At 41.0% G+C, this 27218-nt stretch overlaps 1 protein-coding gene across 5 annotated transcripts in view; it reads left to right on the top strand.

Moving 5' to 3' along the window:
- The window catches only part of enah (ENAH actin regulator), a 135928-nt gene that overhangs the window by 44889 nt on the left and 63821 nt on the right, over positions 1-27218 (top strand). For 3 of the 5 annotated variants that reach the window (XM_046060351.1, XM_046060348.1, XM_046060352.1), the window contains exons 1-2: positions 16717-16832; positions 24228-24393. In XM_046060351.1, coding sequence (XP_045916307.1) covers positions 16720-16832; positions 24228-24393 — 279 coding nt within the window. In that variant the 5' untranslated portion in view covers positions 16717-16719. Of the gene's footprint in view, positions 1-16716; positions 16833-24227; positions 24394-27218 lie in introns of those variants that run through there. The other 2 variants (XM_046060350.1, XM_046060349.1) reach the window with 1 other exon arrangement.

The following is a 27218-nucleotide window of genomic DNA, read 5'->3' as shown; positions in this document are numbered from 1 at the left end:
GTGTTATAACTGCTATAACATGTTAGTCAACATTATTAGTTTAAGCTTATGGCAATAATAGACTGGATTACTATTCCTTCTTGCACAGAAAATATTCAATAATAATAATAATTCAGTATTGACTATAATCATGATTATAATTTTTGCCATGATTGAGCTGCTCTAGTTTCCACAACTGATCATAAGAGTTGTTTGACAGATCACTGGGATTATCAGATTTTTGCCAGATGTGTCTTCACTTGACCTGATGCTGTGATCATGAAGAGCATTTACCAGTGTAGTAAATAAATTTATTACACTGGTAAATGCACTGAAAAAAGGTGTAGAAGCAGCCAGCCGACTCTTCAGTATATCTCTTTAAGACTGTCAGTGGGTATACAGTACGTGCATGGCAAGGTGGCGCATGCGAAGGCAATATCTTGTGGTTTGTGAGGCGAGTGTGCTTCTGTGGCATGTGACACACCTGTGCACTCTAGCCTCCTGCAGTGACAAAACTTGAAATGGCATCAGGCCTCATGGGAGAGAAGACGTCGTGCTGCTCACCTCCATCTTCTCCTGCTGCCTTCCTTCCTTCCTTCCTATCTCCTTTTATACATCCTCCTCTCATCCATTCTTTACCTTATCTCATCTCTCTCGCCTTACCTGGAATATCTGTAGATCTGTGTGTGTGTGTGTGTGTATGTGTGTATATATATATATACTAAACAGTCTTGAATAATATAAACATTATTTTGTCTATATTTTTAGTCCATTCCGTCAACTGAAATTTTGCGTAAAGTGTGTTTCTATTGCATTAACTAACAAACAGCCTTTTGACTGACCCCAAATAGTCGAAGATTCGATGTTTCGATGGGCGGAGCCTGATTCGACTGTCAATCTCACAGTCTCACAGCAAAACAAGGACCATGGGGGTGCTCAATGTCTGATTTTACATAGAACTACCAGTTTTAAAGTTAATAGACAGTCAGTCAGTCAGTCAGTCAGTCAGTCTGTCAGTCTAAAAGCCCCAGTTGGAACTTTACAGTGTAAAGTGCAATTTATACTTCTGCGTCAAATCGACGGCGTAGTCAACACAGACCGTTTCGCTATCAGAATATGATCCATTCGGTCGGTAACATTTGAAAAGGCTACACCAGCCGCACGTTTACAATTTTACCCCCATTCACGTCGGCGGAGCGCTAAACCGGAAGTTAGCCTGCTTGGCCCGCAAAAGTCAACACAGTGGACGCTGTAGTGCTACTGCTGACTAGCGTTTGGGGGTGTAATTGCAGAATGACGGACACGTCTATATGCACTATATATACGCAGTATAAATGCCTGGCTACGTGCGTAGACTACGGCGTAGGTACGCACGTAGACCCTACGCAGGAGTATAAATGGGCCTTAAGATGAATGAAGACAGACTGCAGCTCAAAAATAGTACATTTTAATAAATTGTTCTGTAAATGTCTGGCCATTTGGTATACTATCGTAATAAAACCAAAATAAATCATCTGGTTCTTATCAATGTGCTGGAAATGGCTTTGTGTGATATGCAAATCAGCGCATATTTAATGTGGAAATACCTAATTTGCATTTAAAAAATAAAACCTTAACTCACCTTAGTTTTATGCTTTAGTAAATACAATTTTAAGTGGAACTAATTTAAATTTTCTACCTCTTTTTATTAATAAATCAAATTTCAAAACTCAGTTTGTGCAAACAGGGTATACTGACCAATCTGTGTTATTGGGTTACAAAGTTAAGTTAAAAGCTTTCTGTGACAGTAGTAAGCTTTGGCTTATATCAAACACTTACAATGCAAGCATTTGTTAGGCCATGGTGATGGAAATATCTGATGACTGAGCGCTCCCTCCCTTCCTCCTTCTGTGTCTCCTTTCCCATCCTCTACCCCTCTTCTCCCCTCCTGCCTTCCCCCTCTTCCTCCTCTCCTCCCTCGCATCATCTGTGCTGCTATAAGAGGCAAGAGCTCATCACAGGTGCCTCACACTGCTCCCTCATTTTCCCTCCTCCTCATCCCTCTCTGTCGTTCTCTCCCTCTAATTGATTATAATAGCTCTTGATGTGTGCGCAGTGTTTAGACAGCTTTTCACTGTGTGCATAACCAAAGTGTGACAAACTGCTCTCGTTGTAGACCTTTCATCCGTCACGGCCCGTTCCCCGGGGCACATGCTGCCTCTCCCTGCTTTTAAAAAGTCATTTTAATAGTTCTATCCATTAGTGTGGCAGCTCCGGATTAGGGCCACACCAGTAATTGTATATAATCAAATGCCATCATATATCTCTGAATCTGCTTGTAGAATAAGGATATGCACAATTCAAACAAGCTTCCAAACAGTTTTTGTACTTTTGGTGTATCCATTATTTCTACTATGCCTGATGATGATAATGTAAGTAACAACAGTGTTTGTGTGTGTGTGTGTGTGTGTGTGTGTGTGTGTGTGTGTGTGTGTGTAGGTGTACATGTGTCAGTCAGTAATGTGCTGTGTTGAAGGCTCAGTTAAGCACAGTGTTGGCTGAGAGCGTCAGCGTGCACTTTAATGTGTGGAACAAAGGCACAAATATATCTCTCTCCCCGAGCCCTTGTTGTTCCGACCTCGAGAGTTTGGTACAGCCTTCCCTCGCAGTCCTGTCTCTGCTCGTGTGTGTGTTTGTGTCATTACCCTCTCCTGTTTTCTGTACTCTGTGCTTTACCATGAGAACACAGCGCGTGGCAGCCCTTACACATGCTGATGGAGATGCACAGCCTTATTGTGGCTGATTTCATGCCTGTCGAGCCAGCTGTCCAATGGGAAAAGAAAAAAAAAATGCTCTTTGTTTTCAACAATTTTAGTAATTACATCAATCCTTGAATTAGTTTGTAGCCTTCAGGGTGAATCACAAGTTTAATTCAAACCCTGGAAAAAATGTGTTCAGCATGTTGATCCTTTGTCAGTGACAGCTGCAGAGGAAGCGAAGTGCAAATCCAAACTGTGGAATGAGCATCATCGTGTAGGAATGGACATAATCATGTGCAGCACACCAAAACTGTACTGAGCTATCTAAAATAGAGTGGAAAATATGTAATGAAGCTTATGACGTGGTTGATATATCTCATATTTATTTGTATAATGTTAAGAGCAAAGGATCATAAGCATGTTACGTGTAAACAGGCCTGTTCTAAGCTTTAGCGCTGTGCCTACGTTACATTTATGAAGCTGTAATTGGGTTAAGAGATTGTAGTTTCCGGTTTGCCTCAGATGTTTGTGCATATAACATTTAATCTGGTCCAGGTCATGGTTTTAATAAAGTGGCAATGTGTTTAAAGATAATTCACTTAATTCTCAAGGTGGCTATTTTGAATGGAAAACTCTTCCTATAAGACTGGCTTTTATAGGCCTCAAGGCAGAGAGGGTTTATTGAATCTGCTGTTTGAATCCATTTGGGTGCAGCTTTCAATATTTGTAACAGCAACTGTTATGTCACTGATTGATTAATGCGGTTGAGTGTGGTCACTTCTGACAAACTAACTCTCCCCTAAACACCAGTCATGTTCTGAAAACTACAACATAACCCAATGTATTTTTATATTTCATTAATTAATAAACATTCCAACTAAAACAACACAACATTACTGACTAAAATAATTGTGTATATTAGATTGTATTCTGCATTGAATAATGGAATTAAACATGACTTTTCTTTGTTTTGTATTATGTATCGGACTTCAGCTGCTCTGCTCTCTAAACTTCGGCATTGGCCAGTGAAAAACCCTTGCACTCCTTATTTTTCACAAGCTACTCACCACAAAATACTGGAGGTCACCATTCAGAACTATTAGTGTAAGTAAGCTTAAATTATTAATATGATATGAAGGAAATTCTAACTGGAATTCACTCCAATTCATTCAACAGACCAAATTGACGCTCAGCGCTGATAAAGACAATAAGGAACCTGCTAACTGCTTATAAAAAAGAGATAAAGAAAAGGAGGTATAAAATGACTGATGATTTTTATGGCTTTGGAGCATGGTATTTTATAGACCTAAAATCAACAACAACCAATTCAAAGGACTTTTTGAAATACAGAGTAACAAGTGTTGTCTAGCCGAGCTTGTCGTTGTAGTTTCGAGCTTAAATCCTTAATTGTTCCTTAATTTTAGTGAACTCAAATGTTGGTTGGGTCACACCTGTCAGATGATAGTTCCAGTGTTTCTCAGTATCACTTCAGTAAGTAATCCACTTCACCGCCACATCACCCGGGCGCTTGATGACATTTTCACGTCAAAAAAACCCCCAACAAATAGCTGAAACAGCTTGGTACTAGATGCTGTCGTCATTGCTGTTGTTGAATTATGTAGAAAGCTAAATGGTAAAGCCTTAACATGTAAATCTTTTCTTCAGAGTTCTTTACATACATGTGACAAAACACAGCAGAGATCTAGCTCTCAAGAGTTGGCATAGCAACCAGTAACACCCAGTGAGGGTGGCAGTACATTACATATGAGCTCAGTGGGAAAGCCCAAATGTTTGGCTGGAACACCCTCTGATATACAGGATGTCCTGCCTCACAAAAAAAAAGACACTAACTAAACATGTCAGAAATGATAAGTGTTTTTGATTATGATTTCACACGGAACAGTAGTAAACATAATGACTGATGTGCATGTATAAGGTAGTTTATTATCGACTCTAATCAGTTCTGCTTTCAGTGATCTGATGCATGCCTTCACTCTACATACTGAATGTCTTTTATACAGCACCACTTTTAGACAGTGAATGTAAAGCCTTGCAGTGTTGTGTGCTGTGAAAAGGAGAATCCCTCCTGTCAGGACTGTGTTTGTCTGATGTTGGGAAATTCTCAACTAATCCTTGTTCCAATGCCATCAAACATCACTAATTCTGGCTGCTCATTCTGCCTAACTCTGTCTAGCGTATTTATTTTGGAGGAAGTGAGAGAGATGAGTTGGGTGGGCGTACGACGAGTTAAGGAATAGAGAGAGTGAGAGCGCGTGGAGAGTCACGCAGATAAAAGCCGAGCGAGGGGCTGGGAGGGAGAGGAGAGGCAGCCACGGGCAGATGAAAGAGGGATAGATCAAGTGAAAGACAAAAGGTATGAGATAGATGTAGCAGAGGGAGCCAGGCAAGAGAAGAGAATAGTGACAGAGCAATAGAAGAGAAGAAAACCCCCCCCACCCATACTTGAACCCTTCTGAGCTGAGCTGCGCCGTACCACCGCAGTGATTTCCCTCTTCACAGCTCCCCAACAGCCTCCGCCAAGGAGCCCAGAGTGCTGGCTGTGCAGGAGCAGGAGCCTGTTGCCTGGATACCCCTGCTGTCGCCACGGCGGAGAAAAGCCAGGATCGAAGCGCGTGTGTGTGTGTTTGCAGGCTGGTGCTGCTGCCATGGGGAAAACGCAGCTGGACGACTGTCTGGATGGCTGCCTCGCTCGCTCGCTTGCTGGTTAACTCACCGACATCGCACATATGAATAAGGAAGGAATCACCCTGATACAGGGGCTTTGAGGAGAGGAGAGGAGTTGGGGGGGCCGGGGCTGGGACGGGGTGACTGGTACTCTGCTCTGGATGATGAGGAAAACCATTTGTCGGAGAGTAAGAGAAACCTGAGACAGTCCCTTGGCTACCAAGTAAAAGACAGGAAGCTAGGGGAGACGAGACCCTGAAACAGGAGAACTGAGGAAGGGGAAGGCCAATAGAGGAGTGGGGCTGGCTCCTGGGTTACTTCAGCAGGAGGAGGAGAGGAAGCAGCTAGCAGGCTGTGTAGAGCCATGCAGATCCAGTCTTCTGGTCCACAGTCCAAACCCTTTAGCTTCCTCCTCAGTCACAGATGTGTGTTGGCCTCCAAAATGGAAATCCACCGGTACGTACCTGATGTCACAGAGTCCTTCAAGTGAGTCCTTCTTTGTTTCTTCATCAGCCTCAAGTCTTGCTCTTGTGCTCTTTCTATACAGTAGGAATTTTGTCAGTATGTCTTTATTGCTGCTCATTTTTGATCAATGAGCAGTCAGGGCCTTGCCTTTCTGTTGATAAAAGTAGTTTAATAAAAGCCAACAAAGGAGAAAATCTCAAACTTACATAAAATGTGGCTTCAGACAAACTGTATGGTAAAGCCCTGCAGTGTTCAAACCACTTAACATTCCTGTAAAATTCATGCAAAACGCCTATTCAAGGCATATCCAAAGTAAATTGAATGTAGTTGTTGAACCATTTGGAATTTATGCATGGTTTTGGGCCTCTCTGAACCCAAAAGAATGACTGTAAGTGCTACGGAAATTTATTAATATAAGTTTAAACACACTAAAACTACTATATTTTTCATTTCCGCTTGAAAATGCTTGCTAACAAATGCATGCAGACAACTATAGCTGGGACTTATTAAAACACTGTAGGACCACAGGATAAAGCCTTACCTAGTCCTAGTTTAGATTTCATACCAATACCATGAAAAATGAAAAAAAAATTCTAAGCGTATTTTTTCTAAAACAGCACCGCCTCTTGGCGGCAGGTGGCTGCTGCTGCATCGCTCCGTATCGGTAGTTCAATGCAGATGTGTTGTTTTGCTGGTAGATCATGAACTTCCTACTTAAAGCTGGATATCGTTATTGTCAGAATTTTATTGGCTACACTAAGTGCCAGTCATCGGCACAATTGCTTGCAATTGGCTCGGCCTACCCACGAAATAATAGGGGCCGGCCCTTCCTTACAGCGCGGGCTCTCGTTGGGTGTTGAAGGCCATGAAAGTGATATGTGAGCTCTTATTGGGTCGGATTAGCTGTCAGTCGAAAGGTTAGAGTTCAGCGGCTAATTTGAATACAAGCCATCATAGTTGTTTACATTTGAATCGGAGTTATTACGTTTATAATGACAAACGAGCCATGTCTGCCGGCAAATATGAAACGATGCGGCAGCAGTCCCTGGGGATTTATTGATGGAATAATGTGTTTTGGACTAAATGTTTTTATTGGATTGGATCGTTTGGACCCTTGACAACGTAACAAGACCGTTTTTGTTGGAATATAATTGATCGGTGGATTAAGTTACTATGAGGCTTCATAGGTGAGTCGTGTCAATTTTGCTTGTACTGGTTGGTCTGACAGAAGCGCTGATTGTACCCGCTGTGGTGACTGTATCTTGAAATGGTATCTTGCATTGGTCGAATCGCGAGGATTTTAGCTTTGAAACGGTGCATCGTATGAGTATGAAGTTAACATATCAGCTGTGTGCACATACTGAAAGCTGCCGCCAGGACCTGACGGCCCGCGGGCGGGCTGTTGGAATGTTAAGAGGTTAAGAGAATTAAGAATTATTGCACAGAAATTACAATGCAGTATATTTAATCTATCAATGTTGATTTCAAATTTTAAGCTAGAGTTGATCCTTTTGCTGAAAACACTTTCCCTTTATGTTTTAAGGAGAGTTAGTCAATAAAGAAAAGAACTTAATCACTTCCACACCACATGGAGGAAAGATCATCTTTTCTGGACTAATAATCCTAATAAAGCCAAGGCTTGTTTGAGCATCATTAAGTGTGAGTCATTCTGGATCTGCTGCATTTGTAATAAATTGTATGCATAGCACTTAAAGTTTGAAAAGTATAAAAGGTGACAACCCTCATAGACTTTTCAGTCTGTAATAACTAGATAATAGAATAGAAAATATAGCAAATTAGTTTTGCTTTATGAAACCGTAGCAGTATCATATTTGAATCAGGGTTTTCTGGATGCTGGCTGTGAGAGGATGTTCCTTCTTTGAGTCATCTCTCTGAAGGATTTCCCTTCTCGTGCCTGTGCAGCTGCCTCCCTGAGGGCTTGGTTAGAGATATAGCTAGTTATAGCCATTTCTAAGCTGTAACATAATGTTAAGCAAGTAGACAGAGCTTAATTATTGATGCAGTTTGTTAAAATGACAGAAAGCATATTTCTTTGGCTCAGTTGGCCAAATGTTATGTTCATTTGGAGGAAGTATTACCTTTGAAGGAATGGCCTTCAGTAAAGGGAAATGGCTGTTTGAGAGTGTTTTTGTAATTTTTACCAGAGAGTAAAATAAACAAATCCATCTGATTGTGTCTGAAAAGCAAGCTATCCACAATTTGTTAGTGTCCTTTTAGCAAGTTACTGCATGTCCCAGCTCCAGAGATGATGGTCTGGACCTGACTTCTGACCTCCCTCTGGACACATAAAATCCACAAATATCTGCAGCATCACATCACAAATGAATATATTTTCTGTAACTGCAGTAGTATCTAGAATATAAAATACTGATTGAACACAGGGTTGGGGCTTATAGAATTATTAGACCAGATTAAACCTTTTCTTTCATTTGACTGGTGGCTATTGTCACTTTTAATCACTTTTTAGAGGGGATTTTCCCTGAATTTCCTTTCTTTCTTTCTACAAGACAAAGACAGACTGTCAAAATCTGGTTAATGCTAGTTCAGCAACGTTTCAGATTTAGCAACATTCACTGGAAGTACAACTGGAAAGTGGGATTTAAAGTTACAGACAAAATTTCAGTTTAAATCATTAAAATGAACTAACGTTATTAACAGCATGAGGAGGAGTAACTAACATTATGTCAAAGACGTCTATTAATTGTGTTACAGAGCTATCTACTGAACTTAGCTTGCTTAGAAAGGAATTATTCTTACACCTATTTTCCTTATCAAACAGAAAAATTCAACCACACATTTTCTGAATTCAAGTTTCTCTCTTTACCGAACTAATTGCATTGTTAAGTCACAGTAAAACAGACTTCATTCAGACTCCACAGAAACAAAATAAAACTCCCCAATTCATCTTGGTTAGTCTTGGTTAGTCCTACAGTTCCACAGTCACCAGCTCTGTTTTGGTGGAAATAAACCTTAATTCAGCAAGTTAGATGTGAAAATATTCCGCATCTCTGAAGCCCGGCTGCCCTCTCGCTCCTCTCTCGCTTGACACCTGTTCTGTCCCTGCCTGAACCTGTCGTGTTTTCGTGGTACTCACAGAGTCCTAGTTGGAGCATTGTAAATCACCTCGTTACTGTATTCCCTGTCCTCAAACTGGCCACCGTCTGTCTCAGAGGCTGCTGAGCCCGTCCGGTACTAGATCAGTTAGCTGCACAGCTTACTGAGCATTACAACGCCAGAAACTTAAAGCAACTAAATGGAATTCAGCCATCTTTAGGTGACCTGATAGGTAATAAACCCTAACCCTAAACCCCTATTTTTATTTGTATGGATTTGACAGATGGAGAGTAGTCTTGGTTCTTCCACGTTGTACCTTTTTAAAAGTCAGGAAAAGCCAGTAGGAAAGTCGGGTGTTAAGTCACATGGCCACAGCCACATGCTGTAGTGGTGTGGCGTCACCAAACAGACATACAGTACATTGAAAAATAGTCCTTGCCTAAAACATCAGAACAAACTGTCATGTTTCACCAGTTGTCGTGTGTCCCTATTAGCTTGATGGATAAAGTAAGCTTAGCTAGTTATTCTGGTCTGTCTTTCTGTGTAAGCAACATATTCTGTCAATCTTGTGCCCAGGCTAATGTGTATTTGTGGTTATGTTCGTTATAATGTCACTGTGTCATGCCTTGGAGTGAGAGGTGACTGATGTCCAACATTGTATGGTGGCAAACAGCTCAACCAACACTTACAGTATAATCTCCAAGTGTTTACACCTATGCCAGTTTTTAAATGTAAACACAAACAGCTCAGGCTACATTTATTATATAAGATGTTAAATTCATTCTCAAAATTAAAAGCAAAACAAACAGTGACTGTATGTAAACACAATGAAACAAACGGAAGTATACAAAGGCCTTGAAAAACATTTGTACTTTTGTACACAAACAAGAAAAATATTTAGAACCAGAGACATAAACCTTTTATTAGTGGATAGAAAACAGTGTGTCCTAGATTCAAATTCATTATAATTCTGTGGAAATCATTTGAATTTACTGTAGATGCACGTTGATTCTGTGACTTTAGCAGATAAATTTCAGATTTGTTGTCTTCTCTTAGAACTGAATGGTGATAAAGTATGATCAGACTAAACCAGCTTGACCGACTTTGTTGCAGATGTCAGTTTGTTGTAGATTTGAATAGTATTTTAGCATTGAATTGTCGCGCTGCTTCGTCGTGCACCTCTGAATTTCTGTAACAAGGTGCGCGGTGACCTTTTCATTTCAACATGGATGCCTTCAAGGGTAGACTGACAGAGCAGGTTCTTCTCTACAGACTAGAGCCGGGCACATTAATGTGCTATTTTTGCGTTAATGCATTAATTAATTAACGGTAATTATTTTATCGCATGTTAACACAGTTTTATTATTATTATTTTGAAAGTCCGCTCTGAATACATGCACAGTCAAACCATGGGTCACAGGAGGGGTGGGATGTTGTTCAGCCTACAAAACACCCACCCAGCGGAAGGAAGCTTCATTCTTAGGAACGTCCTTAAAATCACAACGTAGTCGCTTGGCCCCGTGAGGTTGCTCTGCGCTCCTCAGGTGAACAGGAGACAGTGCTCCGTGAGTAAACGGCAGGTGCTCTACGGATAGTAACCATGGCAACGGCCTCTTTGCCATACACTTTACCTGATAGGCCTTCATCTAGTTTTGCGGGGATGCTCTGCCATGCGAATTCCCTCCTTGATGTCCTATTTAGTAAACAGTAATAGATTCTGGAAACTCACAAACAGCGAGGTTCAGCCTCTCTTCCAATGATTTGGGCTGCGCGTCGGGTACAAAAAGCTCAAGACAATTCAACTTCGGCGGCAGGCATGTGCATGAGGCGACCACTTTGCCTCACTCTAACAGGGACACTACTGAGCATAGACTGTTTATGATGATCCCTGATAAAAGAGAAATGTTTCTGCTGATACCTGTTCAGAAAAAAGATCCGATGACTGGCACTTCGTGTAGCCAGTCAAATTCTGACAATAACGATATCCAGCTTTAAGTAGGAAGTTCATGATCTACCAGCATAAAAAACACATCTGCATCGAACTACCGGATACGGAGCGATGCAGCAGCAGCCGCCTGCCGCCAAGGGGCGGTGCTGTTTTAGAAAAAATATGCTAAGACATACACTTAAAAAATTTTTGGCTTTTTTTTTTTTTGCTCAGAAGGTGCCTGTTATGATCCTAGCTGTGGACTTTTTACAAGTTTTAAAAGGTAATGTCCTGGCAGTGGCAAATAGCTTTGGTTTTAAATTTGATTTGATTACACTACTTTATAATTCATTATTCAATTTTGCGCATGTGAATTTTAATACTACAAACACCTCTATGACCCTTCCTTTAGAGACTTCAATGATTCCCAATTCGTGGAGAGAGATTGCCACCACACTGGCAGAAGACGAGGCAGCACACGTAGCCATCATAGACTGTAATATAAAAAGGTAGCCATGTTGGATCTTTGACTTCTTGCTTATTCACAGAATATTTAGTTTGTACGCCCCCTGGTGTTTCGGAGGATACTTCACCGAACAACGTCTTGACTGTAAATGCTTATGGGTAGCTCTGTTGTATTCAAGCGTTCCAGTAAGTCATGACAATGTAACAGTAAGGCAGCATTACAACGCCAGAAACTTAAAGCAACTAAATGGAATTCAGCCATCTTTAGCTGATGTGACATGTTAAAATGTCTTGTGTGAAAAGGGCCTATTTTCAGGTGGCACACAGTAAAATAATTTGCCATGCAGAGGTTCCCACAAGCCACCTATGGTTGCTCACAAGGGACAAACCTCCTATTCACATGTGAATATTTGGCAACAGAATTTCACAGGTATTTTATGAACTTTGAGGCATTTGGCCTCAATCCACCGTTGTTCATACTGCTGTTGAAACAAACCCATACAGCTGTTCATCTGAAGGCTTCAATTGTTGGTTCCCATGGTTGTATACGAGGATCGAAAGCAGTCCAGTCCAGACCCGCTCTGCTGTCAATGTGTTCCCTGTCCCAATGTGAATGGGAACATGGCCTGGACTCTTGTAAAATGTACCAGGCTCCCAGTTAACACACAGGCTGGAACACCCTGCAGTACACTACTCTCCATGTGTCTGGTGCGTGTGCACAGTTAAAATGCAGTGACCCAACACATGCTAACACGCACGCTCCCACACAGACGCTGTCCGTAGAGAAAACGGTATCTGGAGGGTCCTATAGCCGTAAAGTGTTAGACTTCACACTATGTGAAGAGATGCTTGCAAACATGAACATGCATGTTTTCGGTTGGCAGATTTGCTGCTTTTTGTCATTTTTTTTTTTTTGTGACTTGTAGTGTTTGTATGTCTAATGTTTCTCCCTCTTTTCTCTCACTTCGAGGATAGAAGAGTTTCATAGTAACTGCTTGTGTACTTGACATTACTTCTACTTTCTCCTGCTGCGCTTTTACCCATAGGTCAGAAGTAAAGTCAGCTAAATGTTTCCTACACATATTCTCTTATTCTTTGGATTGTTTGTGACCCATTAGGAACCCATTAGACAAAGTGTGCCATTTTATTTAGTGAAAGGTCAGATGACTTTGAGGGTATTCACACTATGATCCTGGTTACCATGATACTGAAAAGGGCAGAGTCATTAAAGGCAGTTGGGGGGGGCGGGGTGCTGTGGATCCCTCCTCTGGGGATGTGCCTCTTCAGTCTGCTAATGGTTTCTGTGAGTGAGTTGCTCAAAGCCTAATTGTTTCAGGACCAACTTACTCCTTAAACGAGCCTGGTGCTTGAATAGGCCAGTTGATGGTCCAGGTAATCACTTGGCGATAATGTTTTTCACCATAATGACCTGCAGGTGGTGACTTGGAAATAATTAGGGAACAGCAAAGCAGCACTATTGTAATTTATATCATACATACATTTTACTGCACATACATTATTTTATGTTTTTTATGACCTTGGACGCATTTCTAAATTTTTCAGGTTACGGCAGAATTATCATTTTCTTGGCTAGTTATGTATGTAAGAAAGATAGAGCTCTGAACAAAAGGTGTATTGCTGGCAGCTCATGCTGTAGTGTTAAATTTCCCATTATAATTTCTTTTGCAAGGTGCTTCCTTACCCATCAGTTCCCTTCTCTTCTTCTCTGTCCTCTATTCAGTGCAGCACAGGCTTATAGTCTTTATCGCGCTTCCTTACTGAACAGGAAGAATTATGCAGGACAACTACAGCAGCACAGATATCTGGTGCGCCTGTACACATGAAGTCTTGCTAATATCTGCAACTGATTACATTTAAATTGCAGAACAGTCTCAGAATAGGCATTTTTATCCCTTGATCTGTACTGTATTTATACACGGCCTTGTTCTCAGCATTTTACTCTGCATTGGCTAATAATGTACATGGATAGTTTGACTCAAAAATAGACAAAAACCCCACTTTTTGGAAAGGACTGGTGACAGTGATGAAGATAGCCTATAAGTGTTGAGACTGTCCGTACGTCACTGAGGCTTCAGAGCGTTTTGTGGAGAGGGCAGGGCAGGGGATTGAAAATCTGCTGGCCGGCTGAGAGCTGCTAAACTTGGGAGAGGAGCAGGGAGCAGCGCTGCAACCATTGGACAAATAAACACCCATCGGTCGGATTCGGCTCGGACAACTACGCCAATTACTCGCGGGAGGAGCTCGGAGTTAACTGCTTTTATTAAATTAACTTTTTGCTTTAGTTTTTGGGATTTCAACGTTGATTTATCTTCACTGGAGCTTCTCAGCAGCTAGCTTCCGTGCACATCCGGTTCCAGTGTTGTTGTTAGCGTCGTTAGCTCTGTCGGACTACGACTTCATATTTATATAAAAACGGGACAAAACTGGACATTGCTGGGAGAAAAGAAAGCGAGGAAGCTGAACTACCTGGTGAGTTTAGAAAACATGTGTCTGTAAATTTATTCCAGCTATCATTGTACTTTACTGTGACCAAGTTAGCATAGCATAGCCCTGATCGATCCAAACTCCATTCAGAAAACAAACATTTTAGAAGTTGTTGTCCTGCTGTCTTGCTGACAGACTTCACAAAGCATGAATTCATGTTTTAACAAATCTGCATCATATTGTAGTTATTTCAGCATCAGTTTAATCCGTTTATTGCTATTTAATCACAGCAAAATGTTTACTTTGGGTTCATACAGTTGTAGTAATGGTGTGTTGTGTTTATTGACGTTATTGCGTTAAAATCGCCTTCTCACACTTGCAGCGAACGTACTCACACGAGGAAAGCATCGCGAGGCGAAAATTGGCAGTAGGCAAGCTAGCTGCTTGGTGCTAGTCAACATTGCCAAGCAAACTAATTTTTGTAATTTGACAGTGTCTTTTTCACACGTAACGTTAGCTATATTTGTTACCTTCAGGGCATGTCTATCAAGTCAATTTACTTACCGCAGAAACGCACGCACGCGCGCGCACACACACACACACACACACACACACACAGCGGTGTGGAGCAGAATGGGTTTCCACAACTAACCACTGCGCTGTAGTAACGTTATAACTAAATTTCCACAGAAAGCAACATGTAAAACAGCTGCAGGCATCCGACACACGACGGTCATTGGTTAGCCAGCTACAGTTCAGTTTCTCTCGACTGTTTTACAATGTTAGTCCAACATCGCCGAGCCTGCTAGACACATTTGCCGCGCAATATGCTAACGCTAAGTTAGCTAACCTTTTAAAATAAACAGTAAAACAACACAAAACACAGCAACACTTACAGCTTCCAAGTTTGAAGTCACGTACAGCACATGGCGGTCCGTCCTTGAACCGTTATAGAACTTGTTACAGTTGTGAAACTTTAGAAGCACTAATTTATTAGTTTAACATACCACACGAAGTGTAAAGTATGAACGTTGCGGTTGTTGCGGTGCTTGCCATCCTCCGTGGTAGGCCAATAGCGTGGTATTTCAATTTTGCAGTTATCGCGAAAGCCCTAGTTTGTCTGGCTTGGTCTGTCTCACTCTAGTTGTATTTAGGACATTTTATGTAATGTTTCAAATCAATAACCAGGACTGCTTTATGACAATAATAGACAGCAATCTTTGTATCATTGTTATGTGAAATAGCTTACTATTGGACCAAAAATATTTTCATCTGTTGTTTTGCCGATAACTGTTTCGCATTTGAGTTTCCAGCAAATGCATTATATAATATTTGTTCACTGTTGCAGCTAAACAGTGAACTACTCTATCCATAGAATCTGCCTGTTAATACTATTAACAGGCAGATGTCCGTCTGCATTTTAGGAGGGTAAAGGTGCTCTCATTGATGTAACTGCAGAGGTATAAGTACAGTGAAGTTAGAGCTGATGTGTGTTTTATATTTTTTGGCTAGAGGCCCCATGGTAATGGCAGGCATAAATGCCCTGGGATGCCCGTAACATTCTCCTGGCTCTCATTGATCATTTAATGTGTTTTTAGTCACTGTTTTAACCTGTGGCTGTTGTGCAGTCCTTTGAGACAGTGACTGATAAAGGTCTGTCACAAATATAAATGACAAGTGGAACTCCTTATTGAATCCTGCTGAAGCTAGTAGCCAGACTGTGACCTTTGGCCACAGAAACAGAGCTGAGAATCATCACTCCGTTTCTGCAAGTGGCTGTTCGTCTGGCTGGAGGGCCTGTGTGTCACACACACACTCTTTCTCTCTCTCGCTGTGGGCTGTGCCGGGTTATATATAGCCACTAGTGGCGATGGCTCCTTGTCGCACCTCAGGTGTTTTTACTGCTACCCTGCCACACACTGGTCCTCTCCCGCTCTGTCTCTTTCTCTCCAACCATCTGGTGGAGTGAATGACTCATGCTCATGAGCAGAGGGTATTTTCTCATGCATCCTCCATATCATACAGTATGTGTGTGTATCAGTAGAAAGTAGGCAGACAAACAGCTGTTCATGAATGAAAGGTGTGCAGGTACATGTGTGCACACCTGTACACATCTGTGCTCCTGCTCTTCTCTTTCCCACACCCTCTCTCTTTCTCTCTCTTTTTAGCAGTGCACAAACCTCCACCCATGTAGGGCTGTGTTGCTAAGGTGATGACTCAGTTTGCAGTTCCTATGAAAAGGTAGTGTCCGGTGTAGGACTGTGGGACTGTTGATCACCACCTTAAACTGAGCAGTGACCAGCTGTTGTCTGCTGGGCCTTTTGATTACTTTCAGCTTGGTTTTGTGGCTTGGGGCAGTTTTTTAGACTGAAAACCCTGACACTAATAATTAGATGAACGGTATAGAATTAGATGAATGTTTTTTTGCATGTCTCAGTTCAAACAGGAAGTTGTCCCTTGGAACGATGCAATTTTATTGGTTGTATTTGTTGGAAAAGGCATTCAACACAGTCATTCTTTCACATTTTGTTTAGGGACTGAAAATGCTGAAATGAAATGATTTAAATGTTTCGAAGAATAATCTGAAACCTCTGATGGTCCCTTGAGCCCACTTTGGAATCCACTGGCCTATTTATTTACTGTTGATTCCAAACACTGGTGCAATACCTGCAGGCAGTGGTTCAATAGGGACTTTGTCTTGTCTGCAGGGCCTCTGCTGTTCCTCGCTGCCTGCCCCTGATCGCTTCCATATGGGCTGGAAACACTCTACATTCGGCACCTTGCCATAAGTGATGCCTGATTAATGAGCGAGAGAGAGAGAGAGAGGCAGTAAGAGACGGATTAGGAAAAAAATGGTTTGAGGAGGATGAGTCAGAGTTATAAATTGAGTGAAAATAAATTGAAGACATGGTTGCAAAGCGAGGAAAAGAAAGGATGCAGATGTGGCCAGGATGCTCTCCAGAGCTCCTCTGTCCTGAAGCCCCTTCCTTCCGTCTGACGCCAGCTGCACTCCTCCCCGTACAAACCCTCAGGTCATCCCTCAGTCCCAGTAGGTAATACCTCTTGTTACTTTCTTCCCCAACTGTGTTCATTTTCATAGCGGGGACTCCCCATGGATTCCACGCCCAGCCTTGAAAGAGCCTTTTTAGCATTTATATAGCTCTGCTTGCATGTTTTGTTTCAGCTTCACAGGATTTATCATCCTCCCCCAGCTTGGAAAGAGCTCACTCTGGCCTTTCTGAGCAGAGTGTCAGTTTATTGTCGAATGGTTTAAAGCCAAAAAGGGCAAACTACAGAAAGCGAGTCAATTTAGAGAGAGAGATGGAGACAGAAGTAGTCAGAGGAAAAATGCTGCATTGAGTCAGTTTCATAACGAATCCATTCAAATCAACGCCGAAAGTCAAAGAACTGGATGAGGCAGGGGAATATACCTTTTGTCTGTCTTAAGGGGAAGAGGTGAAAGAGAGAAATGTTCCATAATAGAAAGGGCTGATTGAGCGAGTCTGATCAGCTGAAGCGTTAACAGCCTCAGTCATTTCATAGAAAACTATCTGTTCAGGACAACAAATACCTCTAAAGGTATGGAAGGTTGGAAAGGAATGAAAGCTGCAAACAAACAGTTGTTGAAAAATAGTGAAAAATGGCAATCACAGTCTCTGTCTACAAATGTCTTGTTTGGTCCAGCCAGCTATTGAAAACCCAAAGTGATTTAGTTCTTGAAAATGAAAAGCAGTCTGCAACCAGAGAGTTTTGGCATTTTTCTTCAAAATACGATTCAAACAATTAATCAGTGATCTAAATAATTGGCCAACATCTTTCTGTCAGTTGAATAATCAATTAATTGACTAAACATTTCACCTCTTAAATACACAGATCTGTCGGATCAGTTTCGGCTTGGATACTGACCTGATTAAGCAGACCGGGTTTTAAGCCACATTAAATACAGTTATCTTAATTTAACTATACATTTCTGTGTCTCCACTCTCAGTCATGATTTCAGTGGATAGCTGTCACTTAGGTATAAAGAGAGCACTGATATCTGTATTAAACCCTCCCAGGTCAGCTGTGCTGAGCAGTCAGCCTTTTATTACATTTTGTACAGTATGAATTGAAGTAAATTGTAGTAAAAACCAAACCAGTAGAAAGTGAGGTCATCAGTAAGATGATATTGCATGATTAACGTCACATTACATGAAACGCACATTAGATGGGTGGCATTGCTATGACCTCTGAATCCTGAAGGGGTTCAGTATTTAATGGAAATAAGTTTTTCACATTTTTGAAGCAATCTAAGATCTATTGAGATGTATTTTACAGAGGGAACTTGCGGTGTACGTTTGGTCTGTACCGTGACAAGATACGCTAACACACTGATAGCACAGTCTCAGTGATTCTCCACATATGTGCAGTACACTCAGAAGGAGCAGTGTAGCTGGCATGACAAAAATGAAATCATCTCTCATTGCCTCGGTTTGTCAGACACATGGAATGAGATTTCAGTTACCCCTTTTTGGTTTGTTTCTATTTTTAGAGTCTGTTGGCTGGTTATGTAACTTTGGCCTATCAGCAGTAAAATTAGTCACAATTTCCACCCGTAGTCATGTACTGAGTCAGTACAATCAGGGAATATATCAAGGGTGGACACTGCTGTTTCTGATTATTTCATAAATCAGAAACAGGTCGTCAGAACTTTAAGGAGCACTATAGGACAGTACCGAACATATCAACAAGAGGCCAAGTCTTTTGTTGACTGCTGAGATGAAGCTGCTTTGGTCTTTCCAGGGCCATCTGAGATACAGCGAAAGACTATATAAAAGAAGATGAAGAAGACACAGCACGAGCATCTTTCTGCATTTCGCCTCCTGCTTCTTGTTGATCTGTCATCTCCTCTACTCTCTCCTCTTTCCCCCCTGCACTTCATCGCTCTGCTTCTCTCTGTACACCCACAGCCTGCCCCCCCACCCCCCACCCTCATTCCTGGCAGGATGTGACATCATGGTGATGAAGCCCCTGGAGCTGTTCTGTTCCTCTTTGAAGTCACAACCATTCTTCACTCGGAGCCACATTAACATTAATGAAGGAGATGAAAATATTCTCATCTCATATTGCAGTCTCCATTCCTATTCTTGTCAGATCTGCAGCTTTTTCCTTTGTCTCTGTTGTGTGTGTCTGTGTGTGTCCTTGCACTCTTTTACAGAGCTTTTAACAAGCAAGTAATGCCCACATATGTGTGTAACAGGCCTAGAAGCAGAGGGATATCTGTGTGTGTGAAGCTTTCAGTTTAATAAGACTGAAAAACATGACATTCATAGAATCTAGCAGTGTGAAACTCATATTTTATCACCTTTATTTAGAAATCTTCAATCAGTAAATATATAAGGGGGGGGGGGGGCTCAACCATGCTTTTTTGGTTTTCTATTGTGGAAAAGTACCTGGTACTTTTTTCTATCCCGTCTGTCGATGTTCCAAGTGAGCTGAGGCAATACCAAAAGGTTACGTGAAAACACTGCAGACTACTCATAGGGCCCAAACTGTTTTATTTGTTTCTGTTTCCCTTTTGTTCCTCCCTCTGTGCTGGAGTTCTTTTAAAGAGGTCACATTATGCTCATTTTCAGGTTCAATATCTTGTTTAGGGGTTGTACCAGAACAGGTTTACGTGGTTTCATTTTCATTCATTTCATACTGCACATTGCTGCAGCTTCTCTTTTTACCCTGTTTGTTGAATGCTTTGTTTTAGCTATGGAATGATGCATCTTGATCGTGCAACTCTCAACAAAGATATTTCTACAAGATCTTTGTTGGGAGTTGCACATGTGCTTGTTAAGGACTACAGCAGGTCGTGAGAAGCCAGGAAACACTACTTTGCTTCAGCTGTAGTAATAATAATAATAATAATAATAATAATCCTTATTTGTAGAGCACTTTTCAAAAACAACTTACAAAGTGCTTTAACAAGTGTAAAGAAACATGTTCCCCTTACCAGCTTAGCAACATGGACTGGAGCAAGAGTTTCAGAGTGGTGAGGAATTAATCTGTAACAAAAGTATCTTTCATCCATAAATTTTAACTGAGCTCTGTCTCTACATCACAGTAACAACTTTCTGTCCATCGACTGCCTGGAGGGCAGCTAGTGTTTGGAAGGGAGAGGAGAGCTGTGTGCTGCAGCTCACTGTTTTTCCACCATTGTTTTTGAGGGTGTGTCGGAGTAGCCGCTTGGCGAGCAATATGACGCGCATTTTGCTTTCATCCATGTGTCATCACGGGGATCAAAGGGAAACGTCTGGACTGCAAACGAGCTGTTTTCAGGCAGTTCAGAGCAGTTCAGTGGGAGATGGGAACTCCCTTTGGGCTGGACTTTGGGCTTTTTCATTTGCAAACAGATTACATGCATAAAAAAGATATATAACTCAATAAAGGAGAGGGAAAAAGCCTAAAAGCATAATATGACCTCTTTAAGAACTTGATGGCTTTATCCACTTAGTTATTACTCCTGGACTTTAATAGCTCTAGTTTCAGCTCTCTGACATGTCGGGGAAAAAAAGTTGGACTATTACTAGACTGATCATTTAATGAGAATTCATAATATTTTCCCCTGTAATTCTCCCTGCCCTATACTATAATGTACATTATGTCATTGCTCTGCTGATGTGGTACTATCTCCTTCAGACGTCACAGAACTGTTTGGGACTGTTAGGATAAGACAAGGAGTTGAAAACTAAGTGAAAACACTTCTGATCGGCCAGATCTCACCACAAATCACCAAAAACGTCCAAGTTGGAAGCTCTAATATCGAGAGACAGCTTTTCACCTCAAAGAGAAATACCATCACATTTTAATATCGCAAGATCTCGTGCCACTAGTAGATTGTTCTGTCTTGTATTAAGTTAGTCACGTATAATGTGATACTGATGGGCAGTAGTGTTGACTCAGTGGAGAGAAAGGGAGGGAGAAAGCAGCTGACGTGTTCAGTGGAAGGGTTAACAAGGAGATGAGGAGAGTCAATAGGACTTGATTACACCATGATTGTCTCTAACATCATATCCCTGAAGTAGCTGCAAAGACAAAGGGGCAATGCGCTAACACATAATGTACACTCATCTCACTGAGGAATGTTAATGTTGCTGCCATTAATGTAAATGAAAGATAATTGCACAGTTTTCCCCGGTAATGGGGAAAGCATAAATGTCAAAGTAATTCAGTAACTGTAGGAAACTTGATCATGTCTGCGTTACTCTGTGCTCCACAGATACGTTTTAAGGGGATTTTCTCTTTATGATTCATGTTGTTTTTTTTATTCTTTAAATCGCCACATTTTGTTCCTCTCGAAACACTTTGGGTGGATTCCTCTGGCTTTTAGCTCACAGCAGTCATGAAGAAGTGGAGCAGTGGGGCCTTCAGCTGAATCACCCTCCACACACATGTAAACCACAGTACATTCACCACACAAAAATGTACTGTTGAGACATGTGCATGTGTGTATAGAGACACAGGGCACCCTGCGGTGAAGGTGTGTGTCTTGAAGCTTTGCAGGCAAAGGCTGTGGTCTCTGCAGTGGTCCTGAACTTGTATTTATTCCATGCTATGAGAACACGCTGCCATCCCATCTGACCAAACCAAGTCACCACAATCAACAAAACATGCAGCAATACAATCATTATTGTTTGAAGCCCTCTTTGATTGGCATGCAATCAAGAGAACCACCAGGCCTGAATCAAACTATACAGGGGGCTCTGGGATGTAAAATTGTAAAATTATACAGACCCCTTGTGAGGAGAATTTTGTGGGCTCCTACATAAAGTCTGTAGGAGTTTAGTGCCCCCCACCACCACTAACCACTGCTTCTCAGAGCCTCTGTGAAAAACACATGGATCTCAGTCCATTTGCCTAGTTTAATAAAGATGTAAGGTTACATAATTTGCCTGTAGAAAAAGTGAAAATATCCAGCTAGAGCAGCAAGTCTTGAATGAATGTTCCAGATGTAAGATATGGCCTGAGGTGTTAACTCTTACTGCAGCGTGTAATTTTTGTGGAGATTCTGTCGTAACGTTCATCAGCTGCTGCAGAGTGTTAACACAGTTCAACTTTTGCTGTCATAATGAAACACATTAGCAGAGGTGTGAAAGTGTTTGTAAAAGCTGGATGGGCGAGCTGGTGTTCACATGGATACACATGGTTCATGTGTGTATCCCTGACTCTGTACTGTAGAGTGCACGCTTGTAAGTACATACAGGAGATGAATGTTTCAGAGCTGTTTCAAGAGGATTCAGTCTTTTTACAGTAAGACGTTTCAAACCCGGAGTGAGAGGCATGTTAAGTAGCTTTGGCACCAGTAGCTGCCTGTTTACACCGCTGTGTGACTGTGTGTGCTTGAGAACAAGCCTCATTCACACTTGACGGTGACAGAAGTGTTTTTCTCATCATTGTGGACCCTCAATTTCAATGCTTTTCCAACCTTGAAACAGATACTTTTAACAACACGGGGTGTGCGTCTTGGTGGAAGTGGATCTGTGCTCAATTTTACTCTCTCTGCTTCTCAGTCTTCCCTCCCTCTGTTTCCCTCTTTTCCCCTCTCACTTTCTGTCTCTGTCCTGCTTGTATTCAGGTTGTCAGTGTTGCAGTGACACACAGGAAAGCATATGACTGAAGTGTTTTCTTCTCCCCTCTTTCCCCCTCTGTTCTTCTCTAGTATTAGTAGTTGACTGTTTCCCTCCCTGCGGTCTGTCACGTCCTCTTGTACAGCAGCCCAGTGCTCACATAGTTACACTATGTGCACTGTGGGTGTCAAACACTTTAATATGATAGCACATTAAAAGGGCACTTTTGCACATAAAGGTTAGTTTTCATCTTCGTCAGGAGGAGTACTACACAGCCTGTCAAAAAGAATTTATGATGTTTTGTATGTCTCTGGAGGAGATTTTCAAAGTCTGACAATCAACCCTTTATTTAATCAGGGTTACTTCAGAATGGGATTGGAGACTAAAAATTTATAACAAACATTTTGAAAAATGTGGACATTTAACAGGCATGTACGGTTATTGGTATCATGGGATCATCATGGGAAATGTAGGATCACTGTGTTTATTTTTTTTTTAGTTCAACCCATATTGGGGATTGAAAATCAGGATATCTCTATCTCAGCCTCTGCAGCTTTGATTTGGACGTGTGCAGTCGATATCGCTGCATTCTAACATTAACTTAGCTCTCCTTATTAGCTAGGCTCCTTACATGCTTGCTAATAACTTTTTTTAAGCTGGGTCCAGCCTTCCCTCAGTGTCTGCCTTCCTTTAACTTGTTATGCCACATATTCTTCTTCTGTCTATTTCTCTTCTTCACTTCTCTTTTTTTTTGCTCTTCTGTGTGTACCATTTTAAGGGAATTATTAACTGGATTATTAGCAAAATGTCCTCAAGGAATGTGGAAGGATCTAATGGGCTGTGGATTCATCAGAGTGTACGGAACTCGGGGGTTTATGGGAAGTTGTTTAAACTGATTAATCACAGCAGTGATGACATTTGCTTGCTTAATAGGAAAGGCAATGTGAGATTGCGTTGTTTAATAACAAAGGTAAAATTATGTTTAACCATGTCAAACACTGATTATATCGGGAAGATGAGCTAACTGATAAGAGAGAAAAATACAGTGGCAATGCAGTTATATGAAAAAATTTTTTACTTCAGAAAGACAAAGAATGTGATTTCCAATGAGATACACTGCAGTGGTCATAAGTTCACTGGAGTCTTTTTGAAGGGTCTTTTTTTTTGTGTGTAGCAGGCTGGTGCTGACCAGAGGAGGGAAACATGTCACTTTGTCTTTAACTACAACGGCAGGCTGTACTCTCACATCGCCATCGTACCTATAATCACAGTTCAGAACGTCCTTCAGGCAATTATGACTTTAATACAACATGTGTTCAGTCTGAAAGTTTTACTTCAAAGAGGAAAACACACAAAAGAATAAAAAATAACAAAACAGGAGAAATCAAAGATTGTTAATGAGCTCCCTGGGGCCACATGAGTTGGCCTTCAGTAAACCAGAGTACACTGTGTTTTTTGGGAATTATCAGCTCAGTGGAAATTAGGGCTGAACAATTAATCTAAATATTATTGAAATCACAATATGTGCAGTATCTAAATTGCAGGAGCTACAATTCTTTGAAGGTAAAATGTGTCACAACATCCCATTGGAAATTAAGTATTGTGGTGCTACAGAGATGCCGGCCTGCAAATCATATTCTCCAGACGTAAGAGAACATAATTGTTTGCTACTGACCCCAGCAAAACGCATATAATTGTTTTTATATTTTTTTTCACTGAAAATTAAATGCAGAAATTACCGCTGAAATCCTGGCTCATATTGCAATATCAGTCAAAATAATAATATGTTTATTTTTTTGCATATCATTCAGCCCTAGTAAGCCCTACAAGGATTTTCTCTCTGTGTTCCCGCAGTGAACAGAGTATCTGCCAGGCGCGAGCCGCTGTCATGGTGTACGATGATGCCAATAAGAAGTGGGTCCCAGCTGGTGGTTCCACGGGCTTCAGCAGAGTCCACATCTACCACCATACGGGCAACAACGCCTTCCGCGTAGTGGGACGCAAGATCCAAGATCATCAGGTCAGTGGCTAAAACAAGCATGGGCATTTTCCCCAAAGACCTGTCCACACATGAACCCTTATTCATTCAATGCACGAAGTCTGTTGTTTAGATGTATGGAGTAAATGTACACAGCTGCTGTACAAGCTGGAGTTTGTATTTATTGTGGAAGAGCTAAGTCAAGGTTGAATAACTTCTGTTTTAAATTGTAAACTGAAATACCCTCCAGACTTCTTTCCTGTACAAAAGTGGTTTGGGATTTTCAGAATTATAATTATGAATCCATCTAATGCCTTTAAACTGAGATTTATCATTCAGTTTTAAGAACTTTGTAGCCATTGGTTTGTAATTAGTAGTTAGTACTGTGTTACGTTTTCACTAATAGCGCAATCACTAATCCCAATGTAAACAAAAAGGTTAACCCACCACAAAATACCACACAATCAAAACTGCAGACAAGTTAACACTGTTTTCTGAAACCATTAAGGGTTGTTTAAACAAGTCTGGTCTGACAATGTCTGAAAACATGGAATGCAAAGTTTTCATTATCAATTGAGAAACACAAAAAAATGAGATTTTTCCCTCCAAAAGTCATCTTTTTGATTCAATGTGCGAGAATACCTGTACATTCAACCATGAAACAAATAATACACCACTTGACACATACTGTATAATACACATTGGAATGCGCAGCCCTTTCTGGGTTAAGTTATGACAACATTTTAAGTGGCTATTCGTCTGAATATGTGTTATATAACATAAGAGAGTCTACGTTGGCCCGTTCCAGTGGCCACCCATGTAGCAGACTGGGCACAGTCCTTATTGAAACACGGATCATGTTGAGTGTGACATGTTTGGCAGAAACAGTGCTGGACACCACTCACATCAAGAGCTCATCAAGAGTATTAGATCTGAGAGGAGGATGACAAAAGCATACTGTTACCAAATATGGTATATCAAAATATTCAATTTTAGGTATCCACTGATGTCAACATATAACTACATAGCCAGAGAATCCTGTGGTGTGGTATTCATGTGCACACATGCTACTAGCTATTCAGCTGCCTTCTACAAATATGTACTCTCAAGGTTGACCAAGCGCTGTAAATAATTGATAATGACCTCAAAGCTTGTTAAATTTAATATGCAAGTAATACAGTTTAAAGCATCTGCGGTCGTCCGCAGGTATGAGGGACTGAGTCATGTGGGGTCTCAGGAGCCCAACACAAACTTTAATAGCCACTGAGTTTATAGAATGTCCAAAGAAGTGTGTTGGTATTTTATCTCTTACAAGAGGCTTTCTTTCCAGCCGACTGCAACGACTTTTGAGAAGAATCAGTGTGTGTTTTGTTGTCATCTGCTTGTTAAAGTACACAGACAGTGTTTCCTCACACTGTGTGCTGGGACTGCCTCTGTGTGATGTTATGGAGTCGGAAACTGACGAGGAAATTTGAAAACAAAAGATAGTAGCCAGATTAGACACGGACATACATACGCACACTCACGTGCACGCACATACATTGAGACACTGACCTTCAACTGAAACTGTTTTCTCCTCCACTCTCCAACTCCTCTAAATCTGGCAGATGTCAGCACATTAAGCTTTTATTTCCAAACACACACAAGCAGTATACATGAGAGCAGGCACATCATGCACCAAAGCACATATGAACACATACTGTAGGCTACAAATCCACCTATGCACAGCAGAATCCTGGAAGACAGAGGAAATAGGAGCAGAAAGAAGCTCAGATCAGCTCACATTTTAATCCTCAATGTATAGGCACATACCAGGCAGGACTGATGCACTACAGCTGTGTGTGTGTGTGTGTGTGTGTGTGTGTGTGTACATTACACCCAGGCCACTGTGTATGTGTGCTTTTAACTCACAAGTGCATCAGTACGTGAATTTTAGCCCAAAACTCTTCAGCATTTTCAAATAGAAGTAGTCATATTGTAGCATGCCACAGCACTGTTTCTATCAGTGCAACAGAGTCATAGCAGGAAGGTTTAATGGCACACCTTCACCTAACTTCCAAGGTGCATGGAAAAGTGTAATAGATAGACCATTTAAAAGAACTGAATGTTCTCTGTAATGTGTTGTATGGTGTCCCTTTTGAAGGCCACAAGCTGAAATGCATTAGTCTAACAACAAAGCTTTGCTTTAAACTACAGGTGTTGCTCATTCGTCCTGGTATACTCAATACTCTGGTTTCATTTACTGATTAATTCCAATGTCTTTGCTGTTTTGTGACCAGTGTTAAGCTGCTGAACACTTCTTGTCGATGTTTCACACTAAAAGCGAACCAGGAAAGGGAGAGTTCTGTATGCCGGAAAGCTTTTAACGTGAACCATCTGTGAGTTTCACTGACAGTGGCAGCAAAGTGGAACTGACTGGAATTAATTAATGAGTGAGAACAGTACCTCTGTTAAAAAGAGAAACTTGCAACAGATCGGAGAGTATGGCATTAATCTGTGTGAATTACATTCTAAATGAATATTGAGGAAGCATTAACAGCAAATAAAACAATAATGATAATTATTGTGAGATACTTTTCCTCAATAACAACAAAAAAAAGTTCAATAAATGTCTTATTTAATTCAAATGAATCGCAAACGAATCAGAACTTAATTTTTCTATTAAGATATTTGTTGAGGAAAAGGGACAGAAAGATTTACTTAATTTTTCTATTAAGATATTTGTTGAGGAAAAGGGACAGAAAGATTTACTTAATTTTACTCATGCATCATTTGTTGAATAAAAGAGTTTATCATAATTGTTTTAAAATTTCTACCTCAGATTTGTTAAGTGAGCTATTGTGTGTTTGTTCTCACCATAAAGAAAA

Source organism: Micropterus dolomieu, linkage group LG10, assembly GCF_021292245.1.
Source record: "Micropterus dolomieu isolate WLL.071019.BEF.003 ecotype Adirondacks linkage group LG10, ASM2129224v1, whole genome shotgun sequence".
NCBI classification, from domain to species: Eukaryota; Metazoa; Chordata; class Actinopteri; order Centrarchiformes; family Centrarchidae; genus Micropterus; species Micropterus dolomieu.
Note: the sequence above shows the minus strand (reverse complement) of the source record. Positions and strands in the feature narration are given on the sequence as shown.